The sequence below is a fragment of the Ranitomeya variabilis genome, chromosome 5, assembly GCF_051348905.1.
Source record: "Ranitomeya variabilis isolate aRanVar5 chromosome 5, aRanVar5.hap1, whole genome shotgun sequence".
NCBI lineage: Eukaryota > Metazoa > Chordata > Amphibia > Anura > Dendrobatidae > Ranitomeya > Ranitomeya variabilis.
The window spans coordinates 190,784,756-190,804,310 of record NC_135236.1 but is presented as its reverse complement, the minus strand read 5'-3'; the positions used below and the strand labels follow the sequence as shown (position 1 = coordinate 190,804,310).

The 19,555-nt window shown below is 43.2% G+C and overlaps 1 protein-coding gene across 11 annotated transcripts in view; it reads left to right on the top strand.

The window, feature by feature from the left end:
- LOC143775481 (high affinity cAMP-specific and IBMX-insensitive 3',5'-cyclic phosphodiesterase 8A-like) overlaps nucleotides 1–19,555 on the top strand; it is a 534,058-nt gene that overhangs the window by 394,158 nt on the left and 120,345 nt on the right. For all 11 annotated transcript variants that reach the window (XM_077263662.1, XM_077263660.1, XM_077263664.1 and 8 more), the window contains one exon: nucleotides 14,156–14,213. In XM_077263662.1, coding sequence (XP_077119777.1) covers nucleotides 14,156–14,213 — 58 coding nt within the window. The remainder of the gene's footprint in view (nucleotides 1–14,155; nucleotides 14,214–19,555) is intronic.

Genomic DNA, 19,555 nt, shown 5'->3' with positions numbered 1-19,555 from the left:
GTGGGGGGCCCCCAATGTATGCTGCAGAAAATAGGACCCACACTACTTTAATATTAAATTTCCATACTAACTTGGAGACTGGACAAATCTTTTATCAAACCTCTTTATACACCTTGATTAAAAGAATTAAGCTGAGTGATGATATCCCCCAATGTTAATGTGCTAGTCCCACCTACAAGATCCTATCCCAATGTGTACTAGGTGTAATAATAATAATATTAGCAAATACCTCAATTTAGAAATGTAGTATAGATTTTCTGATTCGCTTTGTCTCTTTTCTCATGTGCAGGCATTGCTGGACCTTAGGTATCCATGGTTACGACCACTGGCATCTAGCTAACTGTCATTATATCAGTGGTCGTAACCATGGATACCTAAGGTCCTGCATTGCTTGCACATGGTGAAAGAGACATTGAAAATAAAAAAACTATACTACTACATATTGATATAGGATCTTGGAGATGGGAATACCCCTTGAAGGGTTAAGGAAATCTATCACCAGTTTATTGTTGTCTCTTCGGAGAGCAGCATAAAATAATGCAAAAAAAACTCATTCTAATGATGTCACTTACTTGGCGGCTTGCTGTAGGATTAATCAAGCACTGATTAGTCTTCTGCAGCTCTGCTAGTCTTCTCAACGATGAGATCCTGCTGTGTAGTCCTTGCTTTTAAGCTCTGGATATGTTCACTCCTCCCTGCCACTGATTGGCAGCTTTTCTTACTGCACTTTGCATAGGCAGAAGGCTGACAATCAGTGCAGTGAGCAGGGTGAAACAGCGCATTATTGAGACAGTGATATTGTCAAGACTGTAGTAATGGGCTGTGACACTGCACTGAAATCGGAGTCCCTATTTTATGGTGCCCTGATATGCATAAACTTGCTGATGGATTCCCTTAAAGTCCTTAGAAACAACACCAAAGTTGTCATTACATACAGTATCACTCGTTTTGCCTAAACACACTTTCTGGTCTTGTTCAGACAGCATTATTTTCAGTCACTGTACTGTTCATGTGTGCCGCACACAGAGATATGCTAATTATGCAAATTCTCTCTTCAGAGAGGAAGAGAACTAGAACTCTAGTGCCACCTGTTGGAAGTAGCAATCCTACAAGTCAATGTCGACCCTTTAACGAGTCTTGTCACATGACTAAGGATAATAGCCAAACCAGAATCTTAATTTGCAGACACTGTGTTTTGGGGTGCTGCCCCTTGTCAGTGCAAAGTGGATATCTGGTTTGGCTGTGAGCACACAGAGATCACACTGAAAAATTTTCATGTGCCAAACGCACATATGAAATTTCACATGAACTACCCAGACTAATTCATTTTATTTACTGAACATTGAGTCTAATAGAATGCAGCTCCTGCGACCGTCCGCAATCTGGATCAGTACATGGAGCCAGCCATGTAGAAATTTTCATGTCTGTAAATTTGAGGACAATTGTCTGATTTTGTCCGTGTGACACGTTCAGTATTAGAGATGGGCAGACACCTGGATGTTTGGGTCCGAAGACTTCGGCCGAACAGTTACAAAAAGTTCGGGTACCAGAACAGTACCCAAACACGGGTCCTGATCACATGAATGGGGGGCTTGAACCTCCAATGTCAGCCGTGCTGTCATGGACACCGCTTGTGATCATCGGTAAAATCATCACCGCCGGTCAGACACATGCAGTTCCTACGCTGTTTAAAAGGCAGTGGGAGCCAGCAGCTGTGATGGGAGGTATAAGGTTTACCTCAGGTGACTGGTGTCAGCCGAGGGGACAACTCTTTCCATCAGCCGATGCTTGTTGCTGCTAACAGTGAGAGCAGGAGCGGCTGACGGGAGTATTTATCAGTCGGCGCCTGCACTGTAAATAATTCAGAAAAAAAGAATGGTGTGTTACACACACACACACACACACACACACACACACACACACACACACACACACACACACACACACACACACACACACACACACACACACACACACACACTTTTGATAACCAGCCAGGCAAAACTGATAGCTGGGGGCTGCACCCTCAGCTGTCAGCTTCATCAAGGCTGGTTATCAAGAATAGAGGGGTCCCACTCTAATTTTGTTAATTATTTAAATAAAATGTAAAACCGGCATGGGATCTCCCCCATTTTTTACAACAAGCCTTGCTATCAGGCATGGATATTGGCCCACCCCAACCTGAAAATAGCGGCCCGCAGTTGCCCAGAAAAGGCGCATTTATTGCACCAAACCAAATCCAGGTAAATGGCCAAAATACAATGGCCTCCATGCACAAGATCCCTTTCCCGGGGGCCGATAGTCCCACTGCCCCCATACGAAGCAATACTCAGTCTCCCAACTGTTGGTTGGCCTGCAGATTTCCTATCTCCCGCCAGTATAGTCTGTAGTCACAGTCCAGGCTCCTCCAAATGACAGGTAACACAAGCAAAGCCCATGTATCTAGCAGCAACAGTTCCAGATAAGAGAGTTCCTGAAATACAGGTGACAAATCCCTCAACAGTAGCCCAAGTGTTCAGTCCAGCCAGCAACTGATCTCCAACATCCATAGTCCATCCATACATGTCCTCCAGGATGTCATCCTCTGTCTTCGATGGCACTCTCAACAACAACATTTTCTCATCGGTCCACCATAACCCAAGCCACGCCCCAGAATTGAGCCTGGCCCTCGGCAAACACTCCCCTTCTAAAGCGAACTGTACATTGGTGTGGGTGTCCCACTCAGGCTGAACCCCATCACCTGGGATTGCATGTGAGACACCCTGTGGTGATGGCTCCCATGGGTCTACTATTCTCATCCATAAAATGGGCCTAGTTGCTGGCAGCACAAAGGATTGAGACCTGGAGACACAGAGGAGATTGGTAGAAGGATATACATTTACCTTTAGCAATCTCCTGTCTGGCCTTGGGTATGCATAAGATCCATCCAGCGCTTCCTCCTCTGCTTGTAGTCACTGAATGGAAACATTAATTCGTGAAGATGAACTGATGAGCACGCAAGTCACTAATAAAACAAAGCAAAACAAAAAAATCTCTAATAAAGCACAACAAAATCGACGCAACCGGTGTTCCGTGCTGGAAAAAGTCTGTATCCATTGTCCTGTGGACTCCATTCTACATCCGTTCGTCCTATGATGTTGTTTAAGTGACCAGTTCCTCACAGTATTTTTACTTGCCATACAACTTTAGGATGGTAATGGAGAGGTGTCTTATAGACTCCTCTCCATTACTAAGCCATGGGTTTGATGGCACCTGACAATACAAAGCTGACATCTACCCCACAATTATGAAACCCACTTGCCACTGCTACAGGGCAGGTGCGAAGAGCCGGGCAAAGCGCCAGAGTTGGCACATCTAATAGATGCACCTTTTCTGAGCAGCTGCATGCTTCTATTTTTAAGCTGGGGGGGCAATATCCATGGCCCCTTACCAGCCTGAGAATACCAGACCCCAGCTGTCTGTTTAGCTCGGCTGGTTGTTAAAAATGGTGGGGACCTCACGTAGTTTTCAAATCATTTAAAAAAAAAAAAATTTGAAGTGGGGACCCCTCTATTCTTGATAACCAGCCTTGATAAAGCTGACAGCTGAGGGTTGCAGCCCCAGCTGTCAGTTTTGCCTGGCTGGTTCTCAAAAAAAATCGGCGTGGGTTCCCCTGTATTTTTATTATTTGCAGTGCAGGCGCCGGTTGAATACTCCCATCAGCCGCTCCTGCTCTCGCTGTTATTAGCGGCAACAGGCATCGGCTGTTGGGAGCAGTAGTCCCATCAGCCGACACCGATGACTGGAGGTAAACTTTATGTGAAACAACACCGTGAGCACAGCTACAAAATGGTGCTATAGTTAGGCTCCCACGCCATATACTTAATCAACATAAAACTTAGCACTCATCTTGGGATGCTTGAACAGAAGAATTTATTTTGCAGTATACTCAAAACCTTTTGGTTCAACATGAACCTTCTTCAGTTACGTATACGGAATTCATGTGATGAATGAGCCCGGAAGTCAGCGGGCCAAAATAAATCTATGAAGGGGGAAACACAGCCGTGGTATGCAGAGAGAGGTACTTTAGGAGAACGTGGTGTAGGCGTGCATACCGCCAGACGCTGAGTCCACCACTGGTCACTTGGAGTTATTACGTTGGGCCCTGTTAGAGGGGACCCTAGCCTCATTCAGCAGGGTGGAGGGATAGCCCTTTGTAAGAAATTTGTCCGTCATTTCCGCTAGGCGTAGGTCTCGAGTGGCAGGGTCAGATACAATGCGCTGTACTCGATGGAATTGTGACTTGGGGATAGATTTTTTTTTTTCATGGAGGGAGGATGTAAACTCTGGTAGTGTAGAAGATTGTTACGGTCAGTCTGTTAGACATAGAGATCCGTGGTAAGGGTGCCATCGGAATCTTTAATGACCATGGTGTCTAGGAAGTTGACCCATTGTTGGTCATGTCCCATGGTGAAGGAAATCCCTGGCCAGGAGTGATTGAGAAAATCAAGAAAAAGAAAGACTCCAATGTGCCCCCCCGGATGCAAAAAAACGTCATCTATATAGCGTTTCCACACAATTACGTGGTTGCGAAATACTTCATTGTCATATATGGTAGTTGCTTTGAAATCCGCCATATAGGCATTACCATAGGGGGCGCCACATTAGAGCCCATTGCGGTCCCGTGTATCTGTAGGAAAAAATCTTGGAAGCGGAAAAAATTAGAGGTAAGTACCAATGTAAGGAGGTCAACGCACATCTGGATCTGATCCGGGTCCATGTTTGTAGTAGACAAGAGTCTGTGTGGAAGCTATACCCTCTAGATGGGGAATGGAGGTGTAAAGATCTTTTACGTTCAGAGTGACAAGTAGTGCATCGGTAGGAATGGAGGCGAATTGGCGTATGTTATCCAGGAAAGCGTTGGTATCAAGTAAAAAAGATAAAAAAGATGGTGTCTGTTTAACCCCTTTCTGACCTCGGACGGGATAGTACGTCCGAGGTCAGAACCCCCGCCGGAGCTCGCATCAAAGCCGGGACATGTCAGCTGTTTTGAACAGCTGACATGTGCCCACAATAGCGGCGGGGGAAATCGCGATTCACCCGCCGCTATTAACTAGTTAAATGTCGCTGTCAAATGCAGACAGCGGCATTTAACCGGCGCTTCCGGCCGGGCGTCCGGAAATGAGTGCATCGCTGACCCCCGTCACATGATCGGGGGTCAGCGATGCTTCTGAATAGTAACCATAGAGGTCCTTGAGACCTCTATGGTTACTAATCGCCGGTAGCTGTGAGCGCCACCCTGTGGTCGGCGCTCATAGCACACCTGCATTTCTGCTGCATAGCAGCGATCTGATTGCTGTTATGTAGCAGAGCCGATCGCGTTGTGCCAGCTTCTAGCCTCCTATGGAGGCTATTGAAGCATGGCAAAAGTTAAAAAAAATATATATATAAAAGTTTATATATAAAAGTTTAAATCACCCCCCTTTCGCCCCATTCAAAATAAATCAATTAAAAAAAAATCAAACCTACACATATTTGGTATCGCCGCGTTCAGAATCGCCCGATCAATAAAAAAAAAAAAAGCATTAACCTGATCACTGAACAGCGTAGCGATAAAAAAAATTTGAAACGGCAGAATTACGTTTATTTTGGTCGCCGCAACATTGCATTAAAATGCAATAATGGGCGATCAAAAGAAAGTATCTGCACCGAAATGGTATCATTAAAAACACCAGCTCGGCATGCAAAAAATAAGCCCTCAACCGACACCAGATCATGAAAAATGGAGACGCTACGGGTATCGGAAAATTGCTAAAAAAAAAAAAAAAAATGCGCTAAGTTTGGATTTTTTTTTCACCACTTACCCGTATTTTTCGGACTATAAGACGCACCGGACTATAAGGCGCACCCAGGTTTTAGAGGTGGAAAATAGGGAAAAAAATATTTGAAGCAAAAAAATGTGGTAAAATATTTAATAACATACTATTATAAGTGGTGTTATTATATATAATAGTATGTTATTATGTTAGAAGCTGCGGGACCAGTGTGGTGTCTGTGAAGTACTATATGAAGATGCTGGAGGGTGAATATAAGAATGGAGGCACAGGACTTATATTGAAAGCACCACTCCAGCACTGCAAAATAACACTGGAGTGCTGCTTTAAAATCCCATGGGAGAACTATAACTCCCAGCATGTCCTGCAGATCCTATGACATGCTGGGAGTTATAGTTCACTAAAGGAGTGGCAGTGCTTTATTGTGTTTTGGAAAGACTAACCTCTTAATTGTGGCAGTCAGCCAGCCTGTGGTGAGGTAAAAGCATCCCATGACTGCACACACAGAGCCCTCTCTCTTATTGCCTTACCACAGCACAGGTAATGGAAGCCAGCAGATTCTAGTGTTGGAGTCTGAAGGACCTGTGATGATGTCAAGAAGAGGGAGGGCTCTGTGCTGCCATGTGACGTTCCAGCCCGCCCACTTCTGACATCATCACAGGTCCTCCTTGTGCACACTGCACAGCACTCAGCTCCAGCCCAGGAAGGTACGCAGCGATCTCCTCTCCCCCGGATCCTGCTGCTGCTGCCTCCTCCTCCCCCCGGACACACGGATCTCCCCAGCTGCTGCAGGAATCAGCGCTGAGGAAACCATGTGTGACCCTGCTTAAGTGCAGTATTCATTTGCTGCTCCCTTCTCACCGCTCAGCTGATAGGTGGGCGGGGAGTAGCTAATGAATATTCACTGCACTTAATCATTGGGACCACATGGTTTCGCTGATTCCCAGCAGTGGGGACATTTTTCTGCCTCCTGAAGTGGGATAACAGTGCGATCCCACTCGCTGCTGCCCCCCTCCCCACATGCTACATCCCTACCATAAGACGCACCCACACTTTCCTCCCAAATTTGGAAGAAAAAAAGTGCGTCTTATGGTCAGAAAAATACGGTAGATAAAAAAGAACCTAGTCATGTTAGGTGTCTATATACCTGGAGAATCGTAATGGCAGGTCAGTTCTAGCATTTAGTGAACCTAGCAAAAAAGCCAAAGTGTAGGATTGCACTTTTTTTGCAATTTCACCGAACTTGGAGTTTTTTTTCCCGTTTTCTAGTACACGACATGCTAAAACCAATGAGGTCGTTCAAAGGCACAACTCGTCCTGCAAAAAACAAGCCCTCACATGACCATATTGATGGAAAATAAAAAAGTTATGGCTCTGGGAAGGAGGGGAGCGAAAAACGAACCTGGAAAAATGAAAAATCCCAAGGTCATGAAGGGGTTAATCAGAGGGGTGAGAATTTTCTCTAAGTATATTGCTAATGGTGACAAAATGGAGTCGGTCGATGCCGCGATCGGTCTCCCCGGGGGGTTTTGTAAATTTGTGGATTTTGGGGAGGGTGTAGAACACGGGAGTGATGGGGGTTATTGTTGGTAAGAAAATCGCAAGTTTTTTGGTCTAGGACCCCAAGGGAGGAATATTTGTGAAGGAATAATGAGAGAAAAAGCATCACTCCAAATATGCACACCACATACACAAAAATAAGAGACATGATGATAAATCATATATGAAAAAACAAGATATTTATTACACAAACACACAATATAAAACATAATTAAAAACAGCAAAGAGCCTTGTCCATACACAATCATATAAATCTGAGTATAAGAGTGAATACCCAACAAAATGCAGGCCTGTGCAGCTATAGGCAAAAGGGTTAATAGAAGCAAGCCAGAAAACAGTTCTTCAGGCTAGCAATATAAAGCCCCTAGCAACCATGATAGTAACACACTGAGCAACATAACAAGCCAATACCTAGATGGCAAAAAACTGCACCTACGTGGCTCATGGGATAAAAATACACCAAACTATCTAGCAAATAACAGTGGCCAAATGGACTCCAACATAAGTCCCAACGTCACCATGAATATGGTGAGGAGATGCAGCAATACATAATGAAAGACCCCAGAAAATGCTGAGGCCAAGTTACCCAGTGCGAGGTAGCAACCCAAAAGCAGATCCACAGGAAAGAAGGTGGAGAGGACAAGGCCCAGTGCAGCCCCACGCGTGTCGCCCTCACTGATAGGGCTTCATCAGGGGTATGTGGCGTGCATATTTAGAGTGATGCTTTTTCTCTCATTATTCATTTGATTTATCACTTATTTGCACCCCATACTATTTTGTGTACACCTTTGTAGTGCGCTTAGGGCTTTGTTTGAATATTTGTGAAGGATCACCTCGATTTCTGATGTTATAAGACTGGTACTTATTGAGGGGACAGGAGACTGACCGGTCACTTAATTGTCGCGTGATTTCCGCCAGGTAGAGAGATTTGTCCATTACCACCAAAGCGCCCACTTTATCCGCCGGTTTTATAATTATTGAATTGTCCTCCTGCAAGGCCGTTAGAGCATGCCGTTCCTCCAATGTAAGATTGGATGGGTAGAACAGAGCCCCTCTTTCAATGTCATGTCGCAACGTGTGAAAGGAATTTTGTACAAACATCACGAAGGTTTCAACCGCATGTGAGGTGTGGGGCGGACGAAATGAACTTACTGTGTAGGCCCAAACAATTAGCTGAAATGCATTTGGGGTTAGTGGTAATTGGGGGACTAGTTCCGGAAGACTCCACGTCTGGCGGTATGCACGCCTACACCACGTTCTCCTAAAGTACCTCTCTCCGCATACCACGGCTGTGTTTCCCCCTTCATAGATTTATTTTGGCCCGCTGACTTCCGGGCTCATTCATCACATGAATTCCGTATACGTAACTGAAGAAGGTTCATGTTGAACCAAAAGGTTTTGAGTATACTGCAAAATAAATTCTTCTGTTCAAGCATCCCAAGTTGAGTGCTAAGTTTTATGTTGATGGAGGTAAACTTTATAACTCCGATCATAGCTGTGGGCTCATGCAGTAATTTGACAGCGTGGGAACCGCGGGTGTCTGACCGGCAGTCATGATTTTACTGCCGATCAGAAGTGGTGTTTGCCGCGCTGTCATGCAAACACCCAGTGTTCTGAGGGCCGAACCCGAACAGTAAAACGGATTTCCGGGTGAAGTCCATGTTCGGTGTCCGTGCCCGAACAGTAGGTGTTTGATACGGACGCCAAACTTTAATGTTCGGTTTCGCCCATCTCTAGACAGTATTTTACATCAGTATTTGTAAGCCAAAATCAGGAGTGGAACAATCAGAAGAAAAGTATACTAAATATGTCACCACTTCTGTATTTATCACCCACTCCTGGTTTTGGCTTACAGATACTGTGGTAAAACACTGGCCAAATACTGAACATGTGAATGTGGCCTAGATTCACACGTTCAAGTGCTGTCTTTTTTCCTCAGACAGCACACTGATCAATAGAATTTCAGTGATCTTATACACATTTTTTTAAACTGATCCATGTCTCTGGTCCGTATAACTCAGATCAGGTCCTATGCTCTTACATTCTGCAGATCAGACATTGCCATTAAAATCTATAGGGATCCGTGTAACACAGATGGCCACACAGATGGAATTCTGAAATACAAAGTCTGCCATTAGAATTTCATCCGTCTTTAACTTATCCATTAAAGGTACCTTCACACTGAACAACTTAACAACGATATCGCTAGCGATCCGTGACGTTGCAGCGTCCTGGATAGCGATATCGTTGTGTTTGCTCCGCAGCAGCGATCAGGATCCTGCTGTGACATCGTTGGTCGGAGCTAGAAGGCCAGCACCTTATTTCGTCGCTGGATCTCCCGCAGACATCGCTGAGTCGGCGTGTGTGACGCCGATTCAGCGATGTCTTCACTGGTAACCAGGGTAAACATAGGGTTACTAAGCGCAGGGCCGCGCTTAGTAACCCGATATTTACCCTGGTTACCAGTGTAAATGTAAAAAAAACCCAAACACTACATACTTACATTCCGGTGTCTGTCGCGTCCCCTGGCGTTCTGCTTCCCTGCACTGTGTCAGCGCCGGCCGGCCGTAAAGCAGAGCACAGCGGTGACGTCACCGCTCTGCTTTAGGGCCGGCGCTTACACAGTGCAGGGAAGCAGAACGCCGGGGGACCCGACAGACACCGGAATGTAAGTATGTAGTGTTTTTTTTTTTTTACATTTACACTGGTAACCAGGGTAAACATCGGGTTACTAAGCGCGGCCCTGCGCTTAGTAACCCGATGTTTACCCTGGTTACCCGGGGACTTCGGCATCGTTGGTCGCTGGAGAGCTTTCTGTGTGACAGCTCTCCAGCGACCACACAGCGACGCTGCAGCGATCGGCATCGTTGTCTAGATCGCTGCAGCGTCGCTAAATTTGACGGTACCTTAAGAGTCAGTAGACAAAAAAAAGTTCAGACAGTCTTCCTGCTTCAGTAAGATAAAAGGAATGAGTAGAAACTTAGTAGTAAGAAACTGAATCAACCGGGATGACACCTGAGAAATCAAATTGTGGTAGCACTCGTACAGATGTGTGAATGCAGCCTTACTGTGCCTTTTTAGCACATTGATAGGATAACTTTATTACCTTGGCCAATGGACAGTATTGTTGCTACTCCAGACTGTTGGTCTACAATTTGCTTTCATGAGTATGATGGATTTTTGTAGCTCAGTCACTACAAAAATTCTTGTTTGTTATAGTTCACTACACAATGAGTTATCATAAGATAAGAATTATCTTTTATATGAAAATGCTTCATATGTGCAACATTCTCTTTTTTCCCTCATTGGTGATATGGTAGAATGGTCACTTTTCCAGACTTTGTTCATATCACATTTGGGCATACTTTCCCCATATACATTAACTATTTCTTATGTAAACAGCCAATGTGGTTTTTGACATGCATGTCCTTTAATATATCTGTTTTAAAGATATGTGTGTTGAAAAGTGAATACTCAAAGTAAATATTTTTTTTTAGAATAGGAGACCATGAAAGTGATATTCCGTGTTGTTAAAAGAGCATTAAGATAATTCTCATTTTCTTTCCAGATATGTATATAGCTTATGCACTTTTAGGCTTTGTTCACATGACCGTGTTTGTTGTACGTTCACGGTCAGTGTTTTTCTCTACAGATTGACCTTTTATATTCTATTGTCCGGATAAAGAACGGACGTATCCTACGATTTTTTTTTTTTTTTTTTTTTTTTCATTTTGCGCACGGAACTTGCATATTCAAGTGGATGGATCAGTGCAAAAAATAATCATTGTGAACACAATTAAGGATGACATACAGATAGTAAAAACTTAAGGACCAAAAACAGATGGGATTCAGATCCAGCATATGTCACGATGGGGTTGGGACTATGGGTGCTAACCAGGTTCCTAGACATAGGGGCACTCTAATCTATCTCTGTCCCCTACATTGCTTCTGAAGGTTGAGGCACCAGGTTCTCGTGCCTGGCTATGCTCCTTTATCTACCCTGATCTGTCCCCTCGCCCCACCTAGGTAAGTGGGACACTGAAGTGTATAGGGACATACTAACCAGACAAACAAGGGAATACAGACGGGGATAAGTGAAATTACCAACCATGCAAAATACACATGGCAAACAGTGGGACATGGGAGTTAAAGGAAGGAAAAACCAGGAGAGGATGAGGATGTGCACACAGACAAAACTCCAAGCAACAATCTCCTGAACAAACTCAAAACACCAACTCCAACCACGAACTACACCTCTGTGACGACAAGGAATTTTATGTCAATTAACCAGATGTCTATTTTCAGCAAGCCAGTAGGAATAGACTTTTAGCTGTATGTTTACTTTTTAATTTATGCATTTGTTCTTCAGTTGGTCAGGAACCATACACTGTTGTCATAGGAGTCTTAAATGCTGATTTTTGATATTTTGTAAGGCTAATGTTTTACTCTTATATTGGCTCCTTCAACTTACTGTCTGCTATCTTTGCAAGACCGTGATGCAGGGTCATTGAACAATGTTTGCTGATATGTTGATTACACATTGTGCAAGGCCATGTAGTTTGTTGACTTGCAAAACAGAGGAGTAAAAACTATGCAAATAAATTAAATAATCAAAAATGTGAGTTAGTCTAATCACCCCTTCTCCTTGACCTATGAATAATAGGTTGAAGAGCAGTTGTGAACTATAAATAGAGGATATGCGCCTGCGTAACAATTTACATCGTCATCCAAACATCCAGACACAGCCAAGGGATCCAGAAATCCAAAGAACCAGGGACTTTTTACAAAACCACAATCCAGGAATACTCTACAGGATGGCTGCCAGACCATGGCTCCATCACGATACAGATTGGACATTCTATAGCAGAGGTGTCAAACTGCATTCCTTGAGGGCCGCCAACAGGTCATGTTTTCAGGATTTCCTTGTGTTGCACAGGTGATAATTTAATCACCTGCACAGGATGATTCCAGCACCTTGTGGAATGCTAAGGAATTCCTGAAAACATGACCTGTTGGCGGCCCTCGAGGAATGCCGTTTGACACCTCTGTTCTATAGCACGTCATCTTAGGAGACCACGGCCTCATCTGAAAGAATACAGATTCGCTCCATTGACCATCACTGAACCCATGGATATGTTTGGAAAAGTCCAGATTGGAACCCACTGGTCATCTGGCTCTATAGAGATATTTGTTGGTTGTAGGCTAAAGAACAGCGTTTTCTCTCATCCGAATGCTGTCAGAAGAAGATGGAAATAATTTTTTCCATTTTCTCCATTCTGTGAGTTCGTGAAAATCGCACTGCACTCCGATGTCATCCGATTGCGGTTCAAATTTTTTATTTACCATGGACTCCTTGACTTGGATGACTGAATGCGATCTGAATATCAGCTGCAAATCATGCATGTTGCGATTAACTGTGTACGAGCAAGGGTATGTTCCCACAGTCCGTAAACGCTGCGGGTTGGACGCGGCGTACATCCGCAGCATCCAACCCACAGCGTCCAGATGTTACATCACAGTGGATGAGATTTCAAGAAATCTCATGCCCACTTTGAGCATCGGCACCTGCGGAGACTGACATGCTGCACGTCTTTCCAGACTGCCTCATGTCTATTTATCTTGCGGAGACACGAGTCTCCACAAGATAAATGTCACCCATACAATATATTGGGCTCGGTGATTCCGCACGGTTCAATGAACGCATGCTGAATCATCTGCGTTCAAAAGCCGGCAGCGCTTTGGACGTAGCGGACATGTACTGCGTCCAGAGCTCTGCCGATAACTGACCATGTGCACGTTCCCTAAATAAATCGGGACAGGTGCACGACCCATAGGATAACACTGGTTCGACTGCTAGCCGATGGTTTGCTGGAGAACACTCTGACTGATAGTACGGTCACGTGTACGAGCCCTAAAAAATGATTCATTTCAAGCAACCAGAATTACATGTTTTTGCATTGCTGTTATTTGACACCTCTGCATTGTTTTTATCCAGCAGAGGTAAATTATACTCATTTTGTTTTTCTTTTTATTAACCTGTTATCATTCAGTGCCCCTTTTATATATATATATATATATATATATATATAATGCCACGTATTGTCCAGTACCAGGTAGTCACTGTCAGTAAGCTCCTCTTTATCATGTTTGTTTCTATCATGCATTTATACTTCTATGATATCTTATGTATTTCGTATGTACAGTGTTTTGAAAGTTAAAGAAAGTCTGTCACCCCCCAAAACTCAAACCCTTTCTACAGCTCTATAGCCCCTTATAGACTTAGCCCCAATAAGAATCCTACCTGTTGTAAAACTTTCACTATTTTCGTTGCATATGTAATAAAATGGTTTCTATGTACAAGTGAGGGGGTTTTCAGTGCACTCCTGGCGTGGCCAAGGACTCGGTGATCCATTCGTCTGCTCTTCCCCGTAGTTTGATTGACAGCACTTGCTTACTCAAGCTATGGGTTCTGGATGGATTATTAAAGTATATTCTCTCTGAAATGCTAGGGCTACAATCGTACCGCCAGGCTCAGATTCACGCTGCCAGTGGTTTGGGCAGCATAATTGTTAGGTTCCCTTTAAAGATCACCCATGAGCCAGGCCCTAAATTGCTTTAATATTGCATCCTAGTTGGAACAAGCCGGAGATAGTAATATTTACATGTTAAGTGACATGTATTCAGCTCCCAAGATTAATGATGTTGGCACAGTGGCTATATGACAGATAATGCTTATTCTACTAACGCTTTTCCCTTTTATTTTCCATGTCCTGCCACTGAAGACAAAGTGATCGAGATGAAACGTCGATAATGCCGCTTATATCTGCTGGATTTACCAGGGTATGTGCACCGAGATGATTGTGTCACAGAATTACTCTCATTTTGGAAAGTTGACAAGTCCTTTACTGTTTGACCTCCAGCTTTCAGTCTGTGCCAAAGTGATGCTTCACCTTTGGTGAATTTTCACATAGAGTTGTGTTCTGAGCAGTTGGCTGATGTCCTTTTTTGTTACCAAATCTGTAGCAATGGGAAGTAGTGTTCTGGAGTGAGTAACATTAGGTACAGTTTAAAGCCCCTAAAAGCCCAATTCATTATTGCAGTGTACCTTTTTGTCTTAATTTTTTTGTGCCTTTTTTAAAGTCTTTTTTTGTATGTGGTTGCCTGGGGTTTTTCTCAGCCTGCCGATGTGGAAGTGTAGTGTAGGATTTCCAGATGTTTTGGCTTGATTCATCTTTTACAAATATTTTCCGTAGATTGATTTTATGTCCTATAGTTATTTTGGTGTAATATTTGCACCATTTTGGAACTCCTGTGACTTTTTGCTATAATAACTCGAAAAAAAAGATTGAAGATAATCAAACATGGTCTTTATTTGGGGCTAAATTCATGAACTGCGCCCACCAATTGTGTATTATGTTAATGCTAGTGACCAAGGGTTTGTCATAATGTGTCCTTTCCTGTCTGTGGTCATACCCAAGCTGCTCTTTTTTTCATTGCCCTGTCTGTATCACAAAAGAGGACCTGTCAGCTCTTCAGGCTTTTCTGTTCTAGTGAGTTAACACTTTGGAGCATCATTTCTCTGTTTGGTGCAGTTCCTCTCGAATTTTACAAATGAACATTATCATTCCTCTTACCAAAGTGCCATGTTGCCATACAGCATGGCACTGTTGGGCACTATATAGAAGATTGTATACACGAACCCAAAACTGGTTGCACCCACACATACGGTCGGTCAGAAGATATACGGTAAGTCCAGAGTTAAACTCCGCTTTCATGTAGTCCTAAATCAACTGAGAAAAGGTAGGAATAAAAGTATAATATAAGATAAGCGTTCTAAATTCACCTGTCAGAACAAGCACACTGGTTGACTCTTTTCTCATTCTATAGCCTTCAATGCAACACACAGGCTATAGAAGATAACCTGTGAAAATCTGTAATGAAAAATGAAACCTAACTACAAAAAATGTTTTTAGCAAAAAAATGTATGCATTTAAACTAAATAAAAACTACTCCCTTCGAGGTGTCCATATTAATTTTTCATGACCAAGCACATTTAGCTCTAAAGATTTTTTTTTTTTTCTTGTTCATTTGTTCAAATCTTTTCTTTATTTTTATCTTGATTTCTAGAGCCTAATTTTTGTGTAACTTTTAGATTTGTATTTTTGCCAATAACGAGGGAAAATGTAGAGCTAAATAAAGGAAAGCCATGATTTCTCCTTCAGTGGAAGTCTTCAAACAGAGGCTGGACAGACATCTGTCTGAGATGGTTTAGTGACTCCTGCATTGAGCAGGGGGTTGGACACGAAGACACTGGAGGTCCCTTCCAACTCTAACGTTCTATGATTTCTGTGCCGCAGCTGATTCTGTGACGACATTATAAAATGCCTCAATATTCTAAAACGTTGAGCAGTCGGCAAGTTGTTAAATGTCTGTAATTGGCTTTGTGGATATACAGACATAGCCTTAAAGGGGTTGTCCCCGTTCAGATAACGTTGGTCCCCGGCTGCAGTTTAAAATCTAACAAATCACACTGTTCTCAACCCAGGTCTTCCAGCAAGTGTCTGCCGCTGCTCCAGGAGTCTAGCATTGACTGTGGCACTGATGTTACCTTACCAGCATGGCAGCCGATCAGTGACCTCAGTGGTTTTGCCAGTGTAGATAGAACGCTCCCCTTCAGAGCCACAGAGCTCACTGACTGGCTGCTGAGCTAACGTACGCACAGCAGCCAACACCGTACATCGGGAGCAGAGACTCGCTAGTGGACCTGGGAAAGGTGAGTACCGTGCAGTTTGAAACTTTCACAGACTGATCCAATTGGAGTGATATATAAAACTTTTAATTAACATTATATTACTTTATTATTTCAGATTTAAAATTCGCTCCGTGATCACAGAGCACAAAATATGGTGTTGGAAATGTAATGGGGGAAAATCTCATTGAGAAACATTTATGATTGATCTGTCTATCCACCCTAAACAGGTGTCAAATATACAGTGGGGGAAAAAAAGTATTCAGTCAGCCACCAATTGTGCAAGTCAAAATGTGAAAACAAATCCAGGAAATCGCCTCGTCTGATTTGGCAAGAATTATTTTGCAAATTATCGTGGAAAATAAGTATTTGGTAATTAACAAAAGTTCATCTCAATATTTTCTTATATATCCTTTGTTGGCAGTGACAGAGGTCAAACATTTTCTGAAAGTCTTGACAAGTTTGGCACACACTGTTGGTGGTATGTTGGCTCATTCCTCCATGCAGATCTCCTCTAGAGCAGTGATGTTTTGGGCCTGTTGCTGGGCAACATGGACTTTCAACTCCCTCCAAATGTTTTCTATGGGGTTGAGATCTGGTGACTCGCTAGGCCACTCCAGGACCTTCATATGCTTCTTACAAAGCCACTCCTTCGTTGCCCTGGCAGTGTGCTTGGGATCATTGTCATGCTCAAAGACCCATCCACATTTCATCTTCAATGAACTAACTGATGGAAGGAGGTTTGCACTCAAAATCTCACGATACATGGCCCCATTCATTCTTTTATGTATACGGATCAGTCGTCCTGGTTTCTTTGCAGAGAAACAGCACAAAAGCATGATGTTACCACCCCCATGCTTCACAGTAGGTATGGTGTTCTTTTGATGCAACCCAGCATTCTGTCTCCTCCAAACATGATGAGTTTTGTTTCTACCAAACAGTTCTACTTTGGTCTCATCAGACCATATGACATTCTTCCAATACTCTTCTGGATAATCCAAATGCTCTCTAGCAAACTTCAGATGGAACCGGACATGTACTGGCTTAAGCAGGGGGACATTTCTGGCACTGCAGGATCTGAGTCCCTGGTGGCGTAGTGTGTTACTGATGGTAACTTTTGTTACGGTGGTCCCAGCTCTATGCAGGTCATTCACTAGTTCCCCCCATGTGGTTCTGGTATTTTGCTCACCGCTCTTGTGATTATCTTGACCCCACGGGGTGAGATCTTGCGTGGAACCCCAGATCGAGGGAGATTATCAATGGTCTTGTATGTCTTCCATTTTCTTATTATTGCTCCCACAGTTGATTTCATCACACCAAGTTGCTTGCTTATTGCAGATTTAGTCTTCCCAGCCTAGTGCAGGGCTACAATTTTGTTTCTGGTGTCCTTCAAACTCCACTATGGTGAAGACCAAAGAGCTGTCGGAGTGTGACTGTTTGAGGTTGTGGACAGGTGTCTTTGATACTGATAACAAGTTCAAACAGGTGCTATTACTACATGTAATGAGTGGAGGACAGAGGAGCCTCTTAAAGGGAACCTGTCACCTGAATTTGGCGGGACCAGTTTTGGGTCATATGGGCGGGGTTTTCTGGTGTTTGATTCACCCTTTCCTTACCCGCTGGCTGCATGCTGGCCGCAATATTGGATTGAAGTTCATTCTCTGTCCTCCGGAGTACACGCCTGCGCAAGGCAATATTGCTTGTACTCCAGAGGACAGAGAATGAACTTCAATCCAATATTGCGGCCAGCATGCAGCCAGCGGGTAAGGAAAGGGTGAATCAAACACCCGAAAACCCCGCCCATATGACCCAAAACTGGTCCCGCCAAATTCAGGTGACAGGTTCCCTTTAAAGAAGAAGTTACAGGTCTGTGAGAGCCAGAAATCTTGCATGTTTTTAGATGACCAAATACTTATTTTCCACCATAATTTGTAAAATAAATCTTGCCAATCAGACAAGGTGATTTTCTGGATTTGTTTTCTCATTTTGACTCTCATAGTTGTGGTCTATCTATGATGTCAATTACAGGCTTCTCTCATCCTTTAAGTGGGAGAACTTGCACAGTTGGTGGCTGACTAAATACTTTATTCCCCACTGTGACCTGGGGAATAATTATAATGGCAGCAACAGGCACTGTTCAATGGTATCAAGTCCCTATTTATTGCTAATACTAGGACAGAAGTATTAGTTAATGAAAGGACAGATGTATTGGAAGCTATCAGATATAGCGCTAATACACTATATTTACCATTATGGTTCTTATTGCTTTTTAGCTCCTATTTCCAAGATCCTGGGGAACTAGCTGCACACTTTTATAACTAGCTAGCAGGGCTAATCTCCCTCACTGCATGCAGACATGTATTCAAGCCCTACACGTTTCCTCATTTCTTGGGCTAGCAGTTATCGCTAGGTAGCTAGCATCGATATCCAGCTAAAATTCTTCAGTGCGATAGTTTATGATCACACTGTTCTAATACAACTGTCCTAGTAGTAGCAATAAATAGGGACTTGATACCATTTGAGTTGTGCCTGCTGCTGCTATTATAATTAACACCAGGTTATATTTGACACCTTTTAGGGTGGATAGTTAGACAAAACATAACTGCAATGAGATTTTCCCCTATGACATTACCAACACCATATCTGCATTTGTGATTACGGGGTTAATTGTAAATAAAAAATATAGTAATATATTTTTGTGTATAATTTAAAAATTTTATTTTATTTATCACTCCAATTGGATTAGTCTGTGAAAGTTTGAGATTTCTGTTTGGAGATATCACACTATATTGATCAGCAGTGAACTTAGTGTAGTTTGCTATGTTTTAACAAACTGCAGCCAGGGCAGAAATGATCTGAAATGAAAATCCCTTGGATCAGACTCGATTGGGTACTGTCAGAGCGTCAATCAGTGCTGACGGTATTAGAATGTAGGGAAACGCTTCTTTGACAAGTTCAATGGTAACACCCAGTTTTCAAATGTATTCATGCTGATTTCTAGGAGGAATGGCAGAGTGCAGAATTATATGAAATGTTGGTGTAGAATTGTTCAAGTATTCACTACAGTAGACATGTCGGGGGTGCTAACAGGTCCATTCTTACACCATAGCTCTTGCTCGCTGCCTGCAGTCACAACTAGAGGGCGTCTTCTGCTCACCATTTTATTATTCTCTTCCGCTTGTAAATTGTAGAAAGTTTCTAAGTTCCTTCTATTGGTGGTTGTTCGTATCCAGGAGTTAATCATTAGATTTCATGCTATGTATTGGCAAAACAGCACTCCAGCCACTATAAAGGTGCACTGCTGAATAGCATGAGGTTGAGCACTTGCACATCACCGTATAACCCCAAGCCAGTTAAGCTTGAAGGATAGCAATCTGTTCAGTTAGAAGAAGTGGTTGTTTGGTTTTCCTGACAGTGAAAGTGACAACAGTTA